Here is a 21158-nt window from a genome sequence, read left to right as displayed (position 1 = left end):
TTACTTACTGATTAGTTAAGCTTGTTTCTATATTAGTTAATAGTAGTAGCTGAAGTGTTAATGTAGTACTACTCATTAGTCCTGCATTACTTCACCTATTAATGACAGACCATTATTCTAAAGTGTTATCGTTTGTATTTCGAAGATGAACGAAGATCTTACGTGTTTGTAACCACGCAAGGGTGAGTAATTCATGACAGATTTTTTTTTTTAAATTAGAAAAAAGGGGCACAAAATCACAAAACATTAATCATTACTTTTTTAATTGTTTTTATTTATATGAAGCATGTTCACTTTTTCTTTATTGTGTAAGTTCTGTTTGTAACAATCGAAAGGTCATGGGCTAAAGCTACAAAAAAATATAAGTAGCCTACTCTTATATTTTCTTATGATTTTGACATGAGAAGTAAACTAACATTGACTACTCATGTAACAAATTGATTGTTGTATTATCCAATGGCTTAAGGGGTCAGAAAAGGCAGTAATTACATATTATTTCAATTTTACTTTGTGCTTTAAAAGCCCAAACAATCTAAAGCAGTTTGGAAACACGACTTGCGTTAAATAAAATTACAAAATAAAACAAATAGTCTGAAAGTGAACGTACAGCACTTCAACCATATCTTTCATCTTTCATAGTGCTTTGTGTTCTATTTTTCATTTGTAAATGTTTGTTTAAACGATCATAAATCAAAGCTGCCCAACTTTTTCTGATACGCAGCCATATTATGGAACATTTTATAAAGATAAGACTATGAACAAAATTCTGTGCAACATACATTGAACCACATTAACAGTCAGAAAGCCCATTCTGTTGCATTACTTAAACAAAGGCACTGGAATAAGCACAAACCAGACAACTTCTCTATTTTTACACAGGTTTAACTCTCTTGTCGAATTAAATAGTTAGCTTCATGTAATGGTGCATCATCATTTTACCCATAATTGTAGTAACAGCTTAAAATCAAGGGTGATGAAGGCCGAAAATAATAGTAGTTTAATTTAAAAGTGACACGTGCTGATAGTTAAAGTACAAGAGACAAAGTTAAAAATTAGGTGGTGAACAAATATTTGGCGGTTTGGTAAGCAATAAGCAATAATTTGTCTATAATACTGATATGTTCATCTAATCGTCGCCTTATAAATGTTCTGCCTTTCGGTTAGAGAGCAATAGACTGTTTATTCACTCTGAAACGACTCCTTGTACCTTGTTTTCCCTTTTTCATCTAATGTGACAGAACCAGAACATAGCTGTCCATCCATGCATACGCACAAACTCATAAGCCGCCTGGACAGTTAATCTTTAACCCATCAGGTCCGATCCGGAGCAGAAAAAACAACACTCTCTTTCTTGCTGCAGTCTCTTTAAACCTCTTGAGCATCAGCCCTCTTCGTGACGTGAAGATGTAGCAGAGGCTCTTTGGGTCCTGTCCTTATCTCTGCCCTCTCTGAACCTGCTACAGAGAGCGGTGAAGGTGTTGTGGGTGTGAGACAGGAAGTAGAGAAGCTCAGTCATGTAGGGGTTGTTTAGGAGCTGCAGCAGGTCTCTATATGTTATGGCTGTGCGCAAACACACACATATGGATCCAGTCTGTGTCCCTACACCTCCTTCTCTCCAGAGCTTGTACATGAGGTTCGTCTCAGGTTCTCCTTCACTTTGATGAACTCCGGGGCGCTGCAGTTGCTGTCCTCCAGTCTGGCTTGCTCCTTCTCCAGCTAATGTACAAAAAAAGACAGATCTGTCAGATATTTAGCGCATATTTGGTTGGTGGTTTGCAGCTTAACAGGATATACATATGAAAGAGGGTTTAGTATGATAAGACCCCTGATATACAAGAAATACTAAAAGAGGATATTGACCCTCATTAGTCCAGGTCCGTATGAAATACTATGGTTTCTACCTCCTCTAGTTTCTGGTGTCTCTTGAGAAGCTCCTGTTCCAGTGGAGAGATCTTCCTCCTGGCTTCCTCCTCCTGCTTTCTCTGTTTTATCATCTGCTCTCTCTTCCTTTGCTCCAACACACGCTGCAGTTCGGGCTTAGTTTCCACACTAACACCTCTGAGTAGAAGTTATGAACAAGAAAGAACAGGGAAAAGAATTAATAGAATATAACAGAATAGAGCACATTTAAAAAGAGAACACAAAAGAAATGAGTACAATAGAAATTTGAGGAATTTTAATAGAATAAAATAAAACAAACAAAAATTAGAATTAGAATAGAAATTTAAATTGGAACAGAATATAAAACAACAGACTGTATCACAGTAGAATGCAAATAACAAAGATTAGAATACAACAAACAGCAAAGGAAAGGAATAACATTGGATAGAATAGAAAACAGCAAATGGAAATAAAAAGCTAATAAAAATAAGAATTAATAGATGGTAAAAAAACAACAAACAATATAATAGCAAATAGAATAAAAAAATAATAGAGTAGACAAAACAAATAGAAACAGAATAGAAAAAGGTTGAAAAACAAGAAAAACAAAACTGAGAATAGAATAGAGTACAATAGAATAGAATAGAATAGAATAGAATAGAATAGAATAGAATAGAATAGAATAGTAAAATAGAACGGAACAGGATGAGCAAAAATAATGAATAGAATACAGTATAATAGAATATCTCACATTTGAAAAGAGAAAACAATACAATACAAGAGAAATAAGAGGAAATTATATAGAATACAAGAATAAAATGAGAACAGAAAAGAAAACAATAGACCACAGTAGAATGTTAAAAAAACAAAGAGAAGAATACAACAAAAAGAGCAAAGGAAAGGTAAGGAAAGGAATAGAATAGAATAGAATAAAAACAGCAAATGATAACAAAGCAAATAAAAATAAGAATTAAAAGATGGTAAAAACAACAACAAACAATAGAATAGCAAATAGAATAAAAAATAATAGATTAGACAAAACAAATAGAAACAGAATAGAAAAAGGTTGAAAATTAAGAAAAACAAAACTGAGAATAGAATACAATAGAATAGAGTAGAATAGAATAGGATAGGATAGAATAGAATAGTATAAAAATAGAAAAAAGAACAGAACAGGAAGAGCAAAAAATAATTTATAGAATATAATAGAATATTTAAAAAGAGAAAACAATACAAGAGAAATCAGAGGCAAATAAAAATAAGAATTAATAGATGGTAAAAACAACAAAAAACAATAGAATAGCAAATAGAATAAAAAATAGAGTTAGAAAAGGAATAGAATTGAAACAGAATAGAAAAGGCAGAAAAACAAGAAAAAGACAACTGAGAATGGAACGGAACAGAATGAGCAAGAAAAACAATAAATAGAATACAACAGAATAGAGCGCATTTGAAAAGAGCACCAAAAAGAAAAGAATACAATAGAAATCAGTGGAAATTAGATTGGGATTAGAATAGAAATGAAAACGAGACCACAGTAGAATGTAAAAAACAGATCACAACAAACAGAGCAAAGGAACGAAATATAATAGAATAGAATAGAAATTAATATAATAGAAAACAGCTAATGAAAATAAGAATTAATAGATAGTAAAAACAGCAAAAAAAACAATAGAATAACAAACAGAGTAAAAAGAATAGAGTACACAAAACAAATAGAAACAGAATTTAGAAACGTAGAAAAAACAAGAAGGACAAAAAGGAGAATAGAATAGAATAGAAAACACATCATTAGCTGGTGCAGTCCATATTCATCCAGCAGGTGGCAGTATTGCCATGTTTAATCAGATTAATAAGCTGTGTAAAACTTGTCTGTATGTTTTTAATAAAAAAAAAGGTGAAAACAAAAATGTATTATTCATGTCTGGAAATCAGTTATAATGTAGCCTGTGAACATATGTAGAGCTGCTTTGACTGTAAAACGTGACAGAACATCCGTTCGTTTCCTGCTGTTCTTACACTTCATGTTGCCAGTGTTGTGACTTTCCATCTTAGTCATCATAGTCAAGGCCAATCCCATTTATAATGGGCTCATTGTGACAGACCTGACATCTGAATTGTGTGCTTGTTAGTCTATGTGAGTCTTCCATCAATTCTGACCAATGCTGCTCTCACAACTGTTTCTCAAGGTGCCAAGCTGCTGCTAACACACGTGATAATTATTAAATTTAGTGCCAGGACACACACACACACACACACACACACACACACACACACACACACACACACACACACACACACACACACACACACACACACACACACACACACACACACACACACACAGACTGATAATTAAATTACGTGTGAGCTTGTTCTCTCCACAGGGAGCTGGCGCCACGGGCGCTGAGAGGAGGGAAAGGGTGTGTGTGTGTGTATGGAGTTCAGCAGATGTGGGAGTCCCAATTAGCATCCGTGTTAATTTAGATGGTGTCCTTCAAGCTGAAGAGACAGCCACACAACAACAAGTAAACACAAGGGACGTTTAATGAAGATAACAAGAGAGACATCAGGCCCCCGGACAGCTCCTGAAAGCCCTCATAATAATAACATGCTGGTCGTTAGTCCTATCTCAGCTCTCAGCTATGAATAGTCACTCGCTGAACCTTGCTCGGATCGTTGGCATCGACCTGTTCCTGAAATGATCCATAGATGGTGTCTTTTTTCCTATCATGGCTAAAGGTGACATATGAGCCGAATTTGTCTCTCCCCTTTTAGTGTCTTCTTTTAGCATCACGTCTCCTGGCTTATTTTTTTCAGTGTTTAGTTTAACTTTTTTGTAAAGAGCTCTTCAACATCACTGCCACATAAAACGCTTATCTAGAGTAGGCTTGAGAAAGGAAGCACTGTTCTGAAAGTGACCTATTTCCTCTGCCACCCTTGCGCGCACTGTGCCACCTCTGATGCCCGCTGTTATCTGTGTGGATGTGAGATCCCCATCCCTTTCTCTCTCTTTTAATGTCCTCTACAGATTGACTGTCTTCTGTAGGGTCTCTCAGCACCAAAGAGGCAAAAGTGCCAACAGTAACTAAAAGATACTTGCTTAATGGCCGACACGGCACTGTGCCAGTAAGCTCTCTGTGGCCTAAAGTGTTTCATAGTGGTACAGAGTGCACACACTAACGAATGTGTCCACACAAACAAAGACTTTTTCTCTGTAATGAAAGCCTCTAATAAATAGGCCCTCCATTTATGCTCTCTGCAACGCCATCGGTTCCTATTAGTCTTAGCTGCATTAGTACTGCATTACATGTTGGTCAAAGTTATTGGTGTCCAATCCTGCGCCTAGAGGGCCTCCTTCCTGAGAATATTAGCGCCGGCAATTATTAAAGTGTTGGGGAAGCTATTCTAAAACTATAGCTTTTTTTGTTGTTGAAAAAATAGCTAAACTACCTTGATGATTCAACATGTTGGACAGACTACAACTCTTCCTCTTTTCCAATGAAAAATTCTGAACGTTACCATTCCGCAATCTGGGGTATGTTTTCCGAAAGCACCGTTAGCCAACTATGGTTGCGAGTTCCGCCATTTTAAGCATAATTCAGTGAGTTTCCCGAAACTATAGTTCCAACGAACATTCACAAACAGCAATGCAAAGTTGTGTGGTTGGAACGACGTCTCTCAAGCTGTGGTTAGAAGAATAGTTTCTTGTTTGCATGACATGTGGACTTATTAAATCCTTATCTTGAGCAAAATAAGCAAGCGGACATTCAGTACAATCGATATCTTTTATTTTGAATACACACAAATATAATTTACATCTTTTAGTTTGTCAAGAGATTTAAAGCACTGTTTGTAAAGGGTGCGCATGTGCGTATGTGCTCCAGTATGTAAGAACGAGCCTATGAATCTGGAAAAAGCTAAATAACTGAGAAAAATGAGAATTAGTTCTCAGATGCCATGTCATATTTATAGCAAAAAGATCTAGTATTAAAGGGATAGTTCAACCAAAAATGAAAATTAGCCCATGATTTACTCATCCTCAACCCATCCTAGGTGTATATTACATTCTTCTATACAATCGAATACACGACGAATACAATCAGAGTTATATAAAAAATGTCCTGGCTCTTCCAAGCTTTATAATGGCAGTGAATGACAGCCCAAAATTGGAAGACAGAAAAGTGCATTCATCCATTATATAAGTGCTTCACACGGCTCCAGGGGTTAATACAAGCCATGTGAAGTGAATCGATGGGATTGTGTAAGAAAAATATCCATATTTAAAACTTTCTATAGTACAATATCTAGCTTCCGCCAGACCGCCTTCCGTATTCAACTTGCGCAGAAAGTGTAACGCCTCTCGCAGTTCAAACCGCTTACACTACTTCCGACGTCATCGTCGCGTCAGTTACATTTTTTTTGCATAAATTGAATACAGGAGGCGGTCAAGGTGGTCGATTCGCTTCAGAAGGCCTTAATTAACCCCCGGAGCCGTGTGGAGCACTTTTATAATGGATGGATGAACTTTTTTGGGCTTCAAATTTTGGACTGCCATTCACTGCCATTATAAAGCTTGGATTAGCCAGGACATTTTTTTTATATAAGTCCCATTGTATTGGTCTGAAAGAAGAATGTTATATACACCTAGGATGGGTTGACGGTGAGTAAATCATGGGCTAATTAAAATTTTTGGCTAAACTATCCCTTTAATTCGATCTCAAACGGATAATTGAGAAATCAATTTTCCCTTGAGCTTTTGATATATAAAAGGTCATGGCAATATAATAATATCCTGTAAGTTCAGAGCTGAAAACTTCCTTGTTAGTCAAAGAAAAGCTTTTATTGACACCAGGCCCAGAAAACGATCAATCTCAGAATATGTCGACCCTTGATGTCATCGTGTGCTCCTGATTCTCCTGAACTCCTGAATCTGTAGCCCCGTGCCACTAACATGACATAGGCCTAACGCTACATAGAGCTAAACCGCATCGAATTTCTAAGCAGTAAACATACCACATAAGCTTCATTCGGATTCCAATATTATGAATGCATGGATGAACTTTAGTTTTAATGAATATCCGGCTCACGTGGGGAAGGCATTGCACGTCTGTTCCTTCATTTAACCATGGATTCGTTTGTAAACAAGAGACTGGATTTGCAGACAGGATGAGATTACATGAATGAATGAAGCAACACTAATGTGAGTAAAAAAGTTTTTTATATGTGACAGTATTGCATTGTTACAGATCGTATTGATTATGTGTACATGTCTAACTGAACATACCTTAGCACGCTGTCAAAGGCGGAAGAATCCTTTATTTGTGGTGTTGGTTCATTGCGATTCGGGATCAGACTCGGACATTTATGGGCCAGTGCTCGCAAAGCCCAACGTCCCGGGACTATGTGTTTTTTAGTCTGGCTACCAAAACGTAATCCTGGCCTGCCGACGGGCTATCTTAAATAGTGAAATTACATTCCTTTCTTGATGTGCGTTGTTCACTCTCTTGACTTGATATTTGAAGGGTACGTGCGGTTCGCGGTTATATTCACCTATCGAGCGGGCCAAGTAACGAAAATAAAAAAATAACATTCCAATTAATCATGGGTGAATGAGAGACGAATCATTGTGTTTGTTTGATAAAGACATTTTGCGAGCCCAGTGGGCGATTCATTCCGGTTGCCATTTCCCCTACCGGGGCGCTGAAGCTCATTAAATATGCAAAGCTTATCCAATCCTACCCGTGGGCGTTTACTTCCAAGTCTTCATTGCGGCACGCCCATAAAAACTGAGCGTTTCTTGAGAGAGCCTCAAAACCAGAGCAGAAAATAGCCTATTAATTATTCATTATGATGTTTTTGAATGTAAAAACCACGCAAACGTCATAAGTTGACCTAAGACAACAGTATAGAAAAATGTAAAAAGCCAGTTCATGACCCCTTTAAAAGAAGTTATTACTCCACCCCCTGTGGACATCATAAATCAACGTAGTTGAATGACAAGTTTGCGACAATACGGTTTCGGGAAACAATCATGACTAGCTGATTTCTTCAAAGATGCATCGTACTATGATAGTTAAGCAACGAGTTACTTCATTGTTTGGGAAACACACCCCTGACTTGTAATGAGGTATGGAATCATAAATCTCACTGTGTTCGTTCATTTGGCCAGAGCCAAACCTCCTGACTTGGGAGCCTGGTTTTTCTTTCTCCATTTCTGTTACTTAATGGAGTTTGGGGTTGCCACTGCCACCTGCTTGGCTTGTTTTGTTTAAAAGACACTTAATATTCAGTTATACTGTATTAGTGAAGTTCCTAAACGTAATTTCGGGTGGAGTGAACCCATATAATCTTTCAATAAACTGCCAGAGCATATAAGCAGCCATTCACCTTGCTCTGGCATCAGCTGTTTTGGCATCCCTCCACCTTCCCAACTCCACCAACATAATTTAGGCACCTTTTTACCATAATCATCATCTGTGCATTAGTAGTCCCATTAAGGGGTATATGTAAGCTTGAGTGGAAGCTGCTTCCTTGAGCTCCTCCCCTGCGGATAGCAAGCCAAATACGCTTAACCTTATTAGCTTAAAGAAGAGTATTCTAGGTTTCAGAAGGGTGCTCAGGAGTGGCCCCTTTGCAGTCCCTATCCGCCCTCAATGCATACAAGCTCCTGGCTTAATCTAAGCCAGGTCTGTGAAACCAGGCCATAGTATTCCCTTCACTTAAGCTTGGTACATACTCCGCAAGAACACAGAAATTTGTTTGTTTTCTCGAGGTGGCAAGAACAAGAACAAAGTTCGTTCTGGCCAGGACATTCCATACTTCACGAGAAAAGCAGGTGCTGAACATTTCCGTTTCTCTGCATTAACCCCACCCACTTTACATTTCTGACCAATCACACAATAGTTCTCGGACACCCACAAGAAAAAAGTTCTGTTCAGATGATGTGTCGAGAACAAGCTGCGAGAACTCCCAAACCAGGGCTGCGAGAGCAAAATGACGTCATTTTGTTCTTGCAGCCCTGGGAGCGAGAACTTTTTTCTCTGTTCTTGGGGAGTATGTAATGGCCTTTAGGGTGTGTTGACACTTGTAGTTTGGTTCGCTTGGTTTGTTTGGTCCAGAAAACATTTAGTCCTGGTCCGATTAGCATTCAGATTGGCATTTTTTTTAAATCACTGAACCAAAAGATACTGAACCTAAAGGCATAGGGATACTTTCACATCCTGATTGGTCGGCTTTCATGTTGTATTGCCTTTTTTTGAGACGGAACTTACAGGAAAAATGTGCTTGTTGTATGTACGTAGCCTGCATATGATGGTATTTTAACCAGCTGACAACTCGTGAAGAGCTACTTTGTAATCCCTTCGTCACACACAAACAAAGATTTGCTGCAAGGAAACACAGTTCTGATGCCTCTACTGAACTGTGATGGGTAAACTCACGACTATGACAAGAAAAACGATATGCGTGAGCATTCGGTCCTTTTAAGGTCTCATCTTCAGGTTTTTGGTTCGTTTACATGTCTTTGGTCAGAATTGCATTCATATATCATTCAAACAGCACCAGAGTTTGTTTGGTCCCGGTCCACTTGTTTTGTGTGCACCAGGGTTTAGATGGCAGCGTTCACACTTATTCAAATGAACCGCACTAACAGAGCAATCGCACCAGGGTTCGTTTTAACCGAACCAAACATGTCAAGTGTGAACACACCCTAAGAGGTCTCCCATCCATGAAATGACCAGGTTGAATCCTGCTTAGCTTCAGTTGGAAACAAGAGAACTGCACAAGGATATGCCACATTTAGTTCCAGTTGAATCAGAATGCCCATCTGCCAAATTCGGAATGTGATGTTTTATCGCAGTACAAATTAGCAATGCTACTTTTAGGCTACATACTGCTATGCACATACCATTTGCATGGATAACCAAAATCTGTGTACAGAACAAGATTAAGAAGAGGAGTGACAACAGTACGTAGCCACAATGTGTACGTGGTCTTAGTTAATTACTCTCAAATTCTGTAGTACACTATAGACCTGTTTCTGTCTAAAATCTCACAGCTGAAATTGACAATGCACTCTAGAGCACTCTAAGTTCTTGGGTTTGCTTTGTCACAGGATCTGCGGCATAAACAACAAAGCTCTATTGTCTTTAGATAAGTACTCATATCCCCTGTGTGAAAACACAGCGTGGGATGAGAACACTATATCTCTAATTGGCTGAGCCTTGCGTTCTTTAAATCTTAAACCTCCTAAAGTGTCTAGGAAAGAGAGGAATGAAAAGAGAGGGAAGGATAAAAGGGGCTCTGTTGCCACTCCTGAGGGCTTTAGACCCCTCTGCTCAGACAGAGAGAGTGTGTTCACCTTTACCACATTTACTGGTATTATAGAAGTGGGGGGTGGCATTGTAGTGTGCTGCTACCAAGCAACTGTGCAATGCTAATCCAAGTGCTAGCACAGACAGCATGGAATCTGAGGGGGGTGGAAAACTGAAGGCCCTCTGATTCAGTACTTGGGGAATTTGGTTTATTTTTTGCTTACCGATTTATTCTCGCTGAAAACATTTTAGATACACAATTGTATGTTAAAAGTTATAAGGGGGACCTATTATGCCCCTTTTCATAAGATGTAATATAAGTCTCAGGTGTCCCCAAAATAACAAAAAAAAAATCTAAATATCAATCAAAACCTGTCCAGATGTGCTGAGAAAGTAAGTAGCTAACTGGTGACCATCATTCCAGGACTGTACATGAATCTTTGTCCTGTCCAAAAACAGTCCATATCCTTGACTGCAAATTTACAAACCCTAAAATCAGAGGGAAAATAAGGTTGATGCGATTGTTGTTCAAACCCTAAGGTATCTCTAAACCTAAACCTAAACCTTTACACTAACTTACACTATCAACATGTCCTAATCTCCAACTCTGGTTGCCCATGGTTGTGCTGGTCTGAAAACGAGGTGTGTTCAGGCACATTGTTGGCGCGTTGCTATTTTGAAGTAACTGAAAATAACTGCACCATTGGCCAACAAAAACCTGGTCTAAAGTAAATGGCGCAACATTTTTTTGTTATTTAAAGAGTGCGTTAGTTATGTGCACCTATAGGCGGGTGCACAACGTACGTACACTCGCTTGTTACACACACAGGGACTATTCCACCATGTAAATCCACTCTGGTGCAAGCGCAGCTGGCTTTTAAAGGGAATGGGAGATGAGACTCTGATTGGTTAATTGCACATTACGCCCAAAACCCACCCATTACTTATTAATAGGATAGGGACAACCCTTTTAGACCAACCATTTGAATTCGGACACGCCCTAAGTGCACCTGCGCCATGCGCTTCAGACCATGCTCTTAGATCGTTAAAATAGGGCCATATCAGTCAAAGCTCAGCTTTAGGAGGATATTGACAAAGCATGTACTGCCCACTGACATGGTTTTGAAAGCTATTTATTAATAATTTTCACAATGCACATATGTAGATCGGAGAAAACGTCTCGGTTACGTATGTAACCCTCGTTCCCTGAGGAGGGAACGGAGACGTACGTTAGTGACTAACGAATGGGGGTTTCGCTTAGAAGCCAATCATCTTCATCGTGTTCAACAGCGCCCAATGGCAGTGCCAATGCCATGGGCATGCGGAATTTGCATGCGTAACTCCGCCCCACCTCGTGGGTATATAAGGAAGTACGCTGCGAACATCGCATTATGTTACTGCTGCAGGAGCCAAGACTGAACTCCTCGCGTTCCAGGCAGCACAGCTGACGTGGCTAAGGAAACGTACGTCTCCGTTCCCTCCTCAGGGAACGAGGGTTACATACGTAACCGAGACGTTCCCTTTCGTTCAGTCACTACGACGTACGTTAGTGACTAACGAATGGGGGATCCTATTCAACAACGCCACTCAGCTGTCATCCAGTGCCCTGCGTAAGTGTGAGATCCTGCCACTTAAGGCCCTAGGACTCCCACTTATCACAGGATTACCAAGGTACACTGGGAAGCATATCCCAGTGAGGGAATGCCAAGATGCCTACCGTAGGGAGGACTTAGAGAATACACATATGACCCGCTGAGGGTTGCATATGGAAGATCTCTAGGGTACCAGCCGAAGGTGGATTTTTAACCCTAGGGGTGGCAGGGACTTGCCAAGGGAAAGACACCTGCTCACTGAGGAGGCTTACGGTGGGAATACTCGTGTGGGGGTCGCCGGAGGGGAACCATGCACACGGAGCACCTGGCCGGACATGAGGGTCTGGGCTCGAAAGGGCAGACTGAACTGATGTCGGCGTCGACAGTGCTGGAGGAGCTCAGGGCTCTCGGGGAGCTCACCTGAGGAAAATATCGCACGTATCCAGTCATGGGAGTGGAATGGCGAGCAAGCGAAGACACCTGAGCCTGGCCCATTACCGGCCACCCGTAGGGGCGAGTACATAGTCGGACACTGGCTCCACTCAGAGATTGTAGAATCTGGCGAATGTGTTGGGTGTCGCCCAGCCTGCAGCTCTGCAGATGTCTGTTAGCGAGGCGCCATGCGCTAGAGCCCAAGAGGAGGCCACACTCCGGGTGGAGTGTGCCCTCACACCAAGGGGACATGGTCGGCCTTGCTGCTGGTATGCCAAAACAATGGTGTCCACTATCCAGTGAGACAGCCTCTGCTTTGAGAGAGCGCTTCCCTTCCGCTCTCCACCATAACAGACAAAGAGCTGGTCTGAGGTCCTGAAACACTGCGTCATGTCTACGTAGGCGCGGAGAGCGCGTACTGGACAGAGCAATGCCAAGGCTGGGTCTGCCTCCTCCAAAGGCAGCGCTTGCAGGTTCACCACCTGATCTCGGAACGGAGTGGTAGGAACCTTGGGCACATATCCGGGCCGGGGTCTCAGGATCACGTGAGAGTTAGCCGGCCCGAACTCAAGGCACGCTTCGTCAACCGAAAATGCTTGCAGGTCCCCGACCCTCTTAAGCGAGGCCAATGCGGTCAGCAGAGCCGTCTTCATAGACAAGAACTTAATCTCGGCCGACCGCAAAGGCTCAAAGGGAGGCCTCTGCAGAGCACTTAAGACTACTGAGAGGTCCCAAGAGGGAACGAGAGGAGAGCGAGGAGGATTCAGTCTCCTCGCCCCCCTCAGGAACCTGATGATCAGGTCGTGCTGACTTACCTTTTTGTCTCCCAGGAGATCGTGGTAGGCAGATATTGCGGCCACGTACACTTTCAGGGTGGAGGGAGACAGCCTTCGCTCCACCCCCTCCTGGAGAAACGATAGCACGGACCCGATCGGGCATTTCCAGGGGTCTTCTTGGCGGGAAGAGCACCATGTGACGAAGAGGTTCCACTTCAACGCGTAGAGACGTCGTGTAGACTCAGCTCTAGCGGAAGTGATGGTAGCGACCACCGCAGGTGGAAGGCTACTCAAACCTGCCGTGTCCCGTCCAGAAGCCACACGTGGAGCTTCCAGAACGCTGGACGCGGGTGCCAAAAGGTGCCCCGTCTCTGAGTCAGGAGGTCTGGTCTCAGAGGGATAGGCCAGGGAGGGGCTGTCGCAAGGAGTAAGAGTTCTGGGAACCAGGTCTGGCCGTGCCAAAGCGGGGCGACCAAGACGACCTGCTCCTTGTCCTCCCTGATCTTGCACAGTACCCGTGCAAGAAGGCTCACTGGGGGAAACGCATACTTGCGTAGCCCGGACGGCCAGCTGTGCGCCAGTGCATCCGTGCCGAGGGTGCCCTCGGTCAGGGAATAATACAGGGAGCAATGGGAAGAGTCCTGGGAGGCAAACAGATCTACCTGTGCGTCGCCGAACCGTTCCCATATCAGCTGGATGGTCTGGGGGTGGAGTCTCCACTCTCCGGGGAGAGGCTGAAACCGTGACAGCTCGTCGGCTGCACAGTTCAGGTCTCCAGGGATGTGGACAGCACGAAGGGACCTCAGGCGCTTCTGACTCCACAAAACGAGATGGCGGGCGAGTTGAGACATACGGTGGGAGCGTAGACCGCCCTGGTGGTTGATGTACGCTACTACGGCCGTGTCGTCTGTCCTGACTAGTACATGTTGACCCTTCAGCAACGCTCGGAAGCGGTGCAGGGCGAACCGTACTGCCAGCAACTCGAGGCAATTGACATGCAGAAGGCGCTGGGGTCCTATCCAGGAGCCCGTGGCTGCTTGTCCATTGCACATGGCACCCCAGCCCGTGGATGATGCATCTGTTGATACAACAAGATGCCTGGAAACTCGTTCTAAGGACACTCCGGTCCGTAGAAAACTGAGGTTCGACCACGGGGAGAGAGTCTGTAAGCAGGCCCGAGTCACTTGTACCCGGAGCGTGCCAGACCGCCATGCCCATCTCGGGACTCGATCGCGTAGCCCGTGCTGAAGCGGTCTCATATGAAGCAATCCGAGCGGCGTTACCGCGGCTGTAGATGCCATATGCCCCAGGAGCCTCTGAAACAGTTTCAGTGGAACCGCACTCTTGCCCTCGACTTGTCGAAGGGAAGTCAGCAGAGACTGCGCGCGCTCGCTCGAAAGCTGCGCGCACATGGCGACCGAGTCGATCCATACCGAGAAAAGAGATCCTCTGCGCGGGGCAAAGTTTGCTCTTCTCCCAGTTGACCCGAAGGCCCAGACGGGCTAGGTGATGGAGCACCAAATCTCTGTGTCCGCAAACCTGCTCTCGAGAGTGACCCAGTATGAGCCAGTCGTCGAGGTAATACAGGATGCGAACCCCGTGCTGCCGAAGGGGCGCAAGGGCTGCCTCGGCAATCTTCGTAAAGACGCGAGGGGACAGAGATAGCCCGAATGGTAGAACTGCGTACTGATATGCCCGCCCCTCGAAAGCAAACCGTAGGAACGGTCTGTGTCGAGGTAGAATGGAGACATGGAAGTAGGCGTCCTTCAGGTCGATCGCTGCAACCAATCGTCTGGACGAACGCATTCGAAAAGGCGTTTCGCTGTCAACATCTTGAACGGAAACCGGTGAAGGTAACGGTTCAAGACGCGCAGGTCCAGGATTGGCCGTAGCCCACCGGTCTTTTTGGGTACAATGAAGTACGGGCTGTAAAACCCGCAATTCATCTCGGCTGGAGGGACAGGTTCGATCGCACCCTTCGCCAGTAGGGTGGCAATCTCCGCTCGCATGACGGGGGCGTTGGCCCCGATCATGGTGGAACGGACTCCCCGGAAGCAGGGAGGAACCTGCGCGAACTGAATCGCGTAGCCGCGCCTGACGGTCCGCTCGACCCAGCGGAACAGCCCTGGAAGCTGAAGCCAGACATCCAGAAACTGCACCAGCGGGGTCATACGGTGTACAGACGTACCCGGTGTGGGCTTGCAGCGATGCAGCGTCACCGGCCCGGACATGGGAGGCTGTGGGGCGTCCCGGTGCGGGGGCACGGTTGACAGCTGCGTCCTGACAGAGGAGACCAGGGAAGGACCAGCGTTCCACTGGGGTCTGCTCTGCCAGGAGGCAGGCGACAGAGTGGGATGCGAGTGGCGGGACCCGTGGGTGGCGCGCACCGTCATCACCGGACTCTGTGGGCTCAGGGATGGGAGTGTTAATTCTTTCTTTGACCAACATAGGGTGCTGCTGACCCGGGGGCCAGCAGCTGAACAAAGGATTCTCCCCCGGCCCTCCACCGGGGGAAGGAGTGGTCCTGCTACCATCTCCTCGAAAGAATTTCCCATCCCTGAGCCGTCCGTCTCAGGAGCGCCGCTTGGCCTGGCGTTTAGCGGGGCGCGGGGCGGCCTGAGGGGACTTGGACGCCTTCCTACGGCTTCCTCCGCGACCCGGCCCGGGTGAAGGCTGCTGCTTGGACCGGGTGGGAGGGGCGGGAGCCTTAGGAGGGCGTCCTCGGCGTGGAGCAGACTGAGTTGACTGTGCCGGCGGCTGGGTGGAGGCAGCAGCTGGCTCAGCCACAGGTGACGCTCCTGGACCACATTTGTGGACATCACTTGACCCAGGGAGCGTGCGGTCACCTTCGTCGCCCGGAGAGCGAGGTCGGTGGCGGCACGCAGCTCATTTAAGAGCCCCGGATCAACTCCACCCTCGTGCATGTCCTTGAGGATCCTGGCCTGGTAGACCTGAAGGATCGCCATGGCATGCAGCGAAGCGGCAGCCTGCCCCGCGGCTCTGTGCGATTTCGACACCAAGGTTGATGTGAATCGACAGGCTTTGGAGGGGTGCTTAGGATCACCACGCCAGGTTGAAGCGCTCTGAGGACACAGTTGCATCGCAACAGAACGTTCAACTGGAGGGACCCCAGTGTACCCTTTAGCTGCCGCCCCATCGAGGACGGAGAAGGCGGAGGAAGTCAGTGAACGGTCACGGGAAGACAACGGGGACTTCCAGGACCGCGTGAGTTCCTCATGCAGCTCGGGAAAGAAAGGTATTGAGGGCAAGGACTGACGGGTGTCAGCGCGAGCCCCCAAAAACCAATCATCGAGCCTTGAGCGTTCGGGACAGGGTGGAGGGTTCCACTCGATCCCTAAACTCGCGGCTGCCCGAGACAACATGGCTGTCAGCTCTGGATCTGACTCGGGCAATGCTGGCACGCCCGAGGGCGGCAGCACAGCCGAGTCATCATCTCCAGAGGACTCGAGCCCACCTTGTGATGCGGTGATCGACATCGCATCCTCCTCCGGAGCGCCAAATGAGATGCGCGGGGGGGCCGGAGCCGGCCCCGCGATCTGCATCTGAACGCTCGCGGGTTGCAATGTGCAAGACGGGGGTGTGGCCCGAGGCATGAGCGTCGGGGCTTTGTTCCACACCGTAACCGTCAAGTCACCCTGACCACCAGCCGAAGTACTGGGCCTCTGGGACTCAGTAGATCGGGGTGTGGTAGAGGGGACTCTCACTTCAGAACGAAGGTCATGGAGTCTTGACCGCAACATTGCGATGGTCATGTTCCCGCAGTGAGAACATGACTCATCCGCGAACGCTGTCTGAGCATGCTGAAAGCCCAAACATACCAGACAGTGTTCGTGCCCATCAGAGGAGGAAAGCAACCGACCACACCCAGAAGTACACGGACGAGACATCCTGAAAAGGACGCGTCACGTGTAAGCTCTTTTATGAGAGGAAAGCCTCGCAGAGAACGCCGAAGCGCCCAGGGACCACACATCAGCTGTCTAGCGGACCACTGCGCAGATCAGCAGGCAGGCAGTATGATGATCACTGGAACGCGCCGTAACACCAACGCCTCTGGAAAGCTGCTCGTCTCGAAAGCTGTCGATGACTCAGATCAGGCTTGTAGGAGTGAAGAGATCCTCTTGGCTCCAAAGCAGAAACATAATGCGATGTTCGCAGCGTACTTCCTTATATACCCACGAGGTGGGGCGGAGTTACGCATGCAAATTCCGCATGCCCATGGCATTGGCACTGCCATTGGGCGCTGTTGAACACGATGAAGATGATTGGCTTCTAAGCGAAACCCCCATTCGTTAGTCACTAACGTACGTCGTAGTGACTGAACGAAAGGGAACTAAATTTTCTCGGGGGAACATGCCCCTGAACCCCCCTAACAACCTCACATTTGGGACCTCTGTGATAATAAAACCCTGCCTATGGCCCTGCCTATTGCTTGTAAGTAGTCAGTTAGCAGACACCTTTATCCAAAGTTACTTACAAAACATGTATTACAGAGACCGCAACCTAAGGTTAAATGTCTTGCTCAGGAGCACATTGATTGGGATCAAACTAATGGATTTCTGGTTATCTGTCTAAAGGGGGAGAGCAGGGCACAACTAACAGGGCTATTTGCAACCAACATGGTTTAAAGGTTTCCATACACATAACTTGTTTAATTATTTACTAGTTTATTTATGTATGTACTACTTGCCATACCCATATCAACACTATATAGAGTGAACATAATTTAAGAATATTTTGAATATATCACTGAACATTTATTTAACCACAGCAAAAGCAAATTTCTTTCTTAAGTCAATTTTTCATCTTAGTTTTTAGTGTTAATTTAATCTATAATATTTTGACTGTTTATTAGCCAGGTTTAAATGCTAGTTGCGCAGGTGGTGGATAAACCCTGCATTACAACATGCTGCTATTAAAACTATGCCATTCCATGAAGTTAATGATGTAACATGTAACTGTTAATGCGGCAGTCGTCCATGAGGAAAAGCTTTACCTTCTTTTGTTGTTTATTGTATTATTAAAGCTATATTGAATGATCGCCAGTTCCCGCCTCCTTCTTCCCTGAGCTTTAAACTTTGTTAAATTGGTGCCGAAACCCGGGAAGAAGGAGGGACTTGCTGTCTTCTGTGGAGGAGGCTCGCGGTGCTGAGGAGGTTGGGCAGCATGAAGGAGTGGAGTCTGCCCGAGGCGGTGGTGCTGCATGGAGCAATGGACGTGCTGCCGTCCGTGAGGGGATGGAGGAGTTGACGCCATTCGCCGGAGGCCAGACCTGCTACCACCCGACATGATGGGGAGGAGCAGGCAGAGCGGTCCTGTAAGTGAAGGAGCTGTTCCCCAGGCGGCGGAGGAGTAGAAAGAGAAGAGAAGCGTCCAGTACCATCACATGGCACCGCGACTGAGGGCCTCTCCACTGGCTGAGGACCATAAAGTGGCATAATTTTTGGTAACTGTAATACAGTTCGTTGTTATGGGAAGAAGGAGGCGGGAACCGGCGAACATTTAAATACTTTAATAAATAAATGAACGAAATGAAAGTAAAAGCAGTAGCCACTCACAGACGACTGCCGCACACACACATATAACAAAATTTAAACAAAACACAACGCAAAGTCCAGGCCTGGTCCTCTCTCGTCCTTCACTGATGTCACTCGTCCTTATATGCCTCCAGGCTCCCTTATGAGAGGTCTTGCTCGCTGCTCACACTTTTCTCGTTCGACATCCTCGCCACATACCCCATCGCCCCTCGCAGGCTGGGGGGTACACCCGAGATGGCGCCTACCCCCCGGGGGGCCAAAATGGAGACGAGACGAGAGGGTGGAGAGAGAGAAAAAAAATAAATAAATTGGTCCGGTTCCCTGACACACTGCCGCTCTGTCCTCAGCCCGCTGAGAGGCTCTTCCTCACGGTGACATGCAATGGTACTGGACGCTGGGTGGACTGCTCGATCCTCCTCCACCCCCTGGCGGCTGGCGGTGGCTCCTCCTGTTGAGGGCAGCCAGCAGCGAGTCCCGTGCTCCCTGCTTCTCCCCAACATGGAGTACGGCAGAAGGCTCCGGCCCACGTCGAACGCCGGCGACTCCTTCGCTCCCTCTAGGGCGGCAGTCACCCCACCTCGACCCAGCGGCAGCAGGGTAGCATGCTCTCCGTCCCACCGGTCTGCACTTGCTCTAGCACCACCACCTCGGGCAGACTCGTGGTCTTCTCTCTTCCGTGCTGCCCGAACTCCTCAGCAGCGAATCCCCCTCAGCAGCGAGGGCTCTCCGACAGCATGTCTCTCCTTCCTCCCGGGCTTCGGCACCAATGTAACACAGTTCGTGGGTATGGGAAGAAGGAGGCGGGAACCGGCGGACATTTAAAGACTTTAATAAATAAATGAACAAAATGAAAGTAAAAGCGACAGCTCCTCACGGACGACTGCCACACACACACACATACAAAACAAAACATAAACAAAACAAAATAAAGTCCAGGCCTTGTCCTCTCTCGTCCTTCACTGATGTCACTCATCCTTATATGCGTCCGGGCTCCCTCATGAGAGGACTCGCAGGTGACGCTCATTCTCAATCACGAACCGGTCTCGCTCGCTCCACCCACGTCTCTCGCTCGCCACAGTAACGCTTTACAATAACAGTGCATGAATAATCACATACTAATACCTGAATTAATGAACTCATGATTAGTGAAGATATTAACTATCCTTAACTACGACTAGGGTCATAAGGATTCGTGCATGAATAACAGCAGCCTTAACATGGTAGTTCATGTTTTATAGTTAATGCCTTAATTGACATTTAGGGTTAAACAAAATCAATCATGCTCCATAAGAATAATTAAGAAGTATTTTAATACCGATTTAATACCGTCGTAATATAAACTGTAATATCAATATCTGGCATCTGCAGTTTTGTGACAAATAATTGGAATAGCACATGATTAGCCATTAATTACACAGATCCATCTAATCAAACATGGAAAATAGACTAATAACTACCACTAATAAATTGAATTTTATCTAAACCGTTTTCTGATTTTTATAGTTTTAGAGTATGTTGTTTAGTCATTAGTTCATATCTTTACAAACCACGAGTACATGTTGATATAACTTAATTCAGATATTAGTACATGATTTTTTTATTACCAATGTTTTCCCCTTCTTTTCCTCTCTCGATACGCAAACCCCAAGTTGATTTAAACTGAGAAAGCCTAAAAGTGTTAGGTTGTGCCCCGCTCTGTCCTACATCACATTCACATACCCCCAGAAACATGTCTCCTCACTCTGTATGTGAGTATTACTTGCCATCTAGCAGATGAATTCACCCAAAGTATAAGTATAAACCCACACCCAAAGACTTAAGTATACTATTTTCACCGGAACATGCACAGGAAACAACCAACTAGTCTATTTTTGGCTTATTATCAGATTGCGAAATATGATCACAGAAGCAATCACCGTCTGGATTTGTCATTCACGCAAGAGTGTATGTACTGTACACTTGTGTATCCGCATACCGTTTATGGTTCATAAGCAACTCCCGATGAAGCTCCTGGTGGCTTTTAGAGGCTTTTACTGGATTAATCAGCTTTTTGGGCTTGATGAGATCATCATCCCCTGTCATGTAATCAGGCTGAGGAGCGTAACTGGCCAATGGGGGGATCTCGCGATGAGGGTAACCAAATGGATCCCTGTCCGGGTTTCTCGGCTGATGAGGCTGTTCCCATTGAATATCGGCATACGCTGAAGCTGAGGACAGAGAGAAAACAAAGTAAGAGGAAGGGTTTTGTTGACAGGAAGTAACTTCCTGACTTCTTTTTACTGGGAGCAGAAAGGATGAGAATGACGTAAAAGAAGAACATAATAAAACAGCAGTAAGTGGGATGGCGCAGCATAAACAACCCACATCAGAGAGCCAGCATTTACATACACTACTGCATACAGCTTGTCTCTGCTCCAGTTTAAACGATTCCTTGTAAGCTGTAGCAGGTTTCCTAAAGTAGCAGGTGGACATTCAGAGTGTTTACGTTCCTGTTTGGAAGGAAATTCCTTACCTTCATTTCCTTTTGCTGAGTCCAGCTATTTGGAGACTTTTTACACCACCAGACCTCTAACACACCATCACACACAGACGAAGCACTGAGAATCT

The 21158-nt window shown here is 45.4% G+C and overlaps 1 protein-coding gene across 3 annotated transcripts in view; it reads right to left on the bottom strand.

Annotated features, from left to right (window-relative positions):
- Window positions 1-237: 237 nt before the first annotated feature.
- The window catches only part of LOC307143101 (actin-associated protein FAM107A), an 86441-nt gene continuing 65520 nt past the window's right edge, over window positions 238-21158 (bottom strand). Inside the window, exons 2-4 of one of the 3 annotated variants that reach the window (XM_079844388.1) lie at window positions 20527-20758; window positions 1902-2058; window positions 238-1716 (exon numbers count right to left, since the gene is read on the bottom strand). In XM_079844388.1, the coding sequence (XP_079700514.1) occupies window positions 1600-1716; window positions 1902-2058; window positions 20527-20758 (506 nt within the window). In that variant the 3' untranslated portion in view covers window positions 238-1599. The remainder of the gene's footprint in view (window positions 1717-1901; window positions 2059-20526; window positions 20759-21158) is intronic. The other 2 variants (XM_079844387.1, XM_079844389.1) reach the window with 2 other exon arrangements.

This window comes from Gobio gobio (assembly GCF_949357685.1).
Source record: "Gobio gobio genome assembly, chromosome: 19".
NCBI lineage: Eukaryota > Metazoa > Chordata > Actinopteri > Cypriniformes > Gobionidae > Gobio > Gobio gobio.
This window is presented reverse-complemented; position numbering and strand designations above follow the sequence as displayed.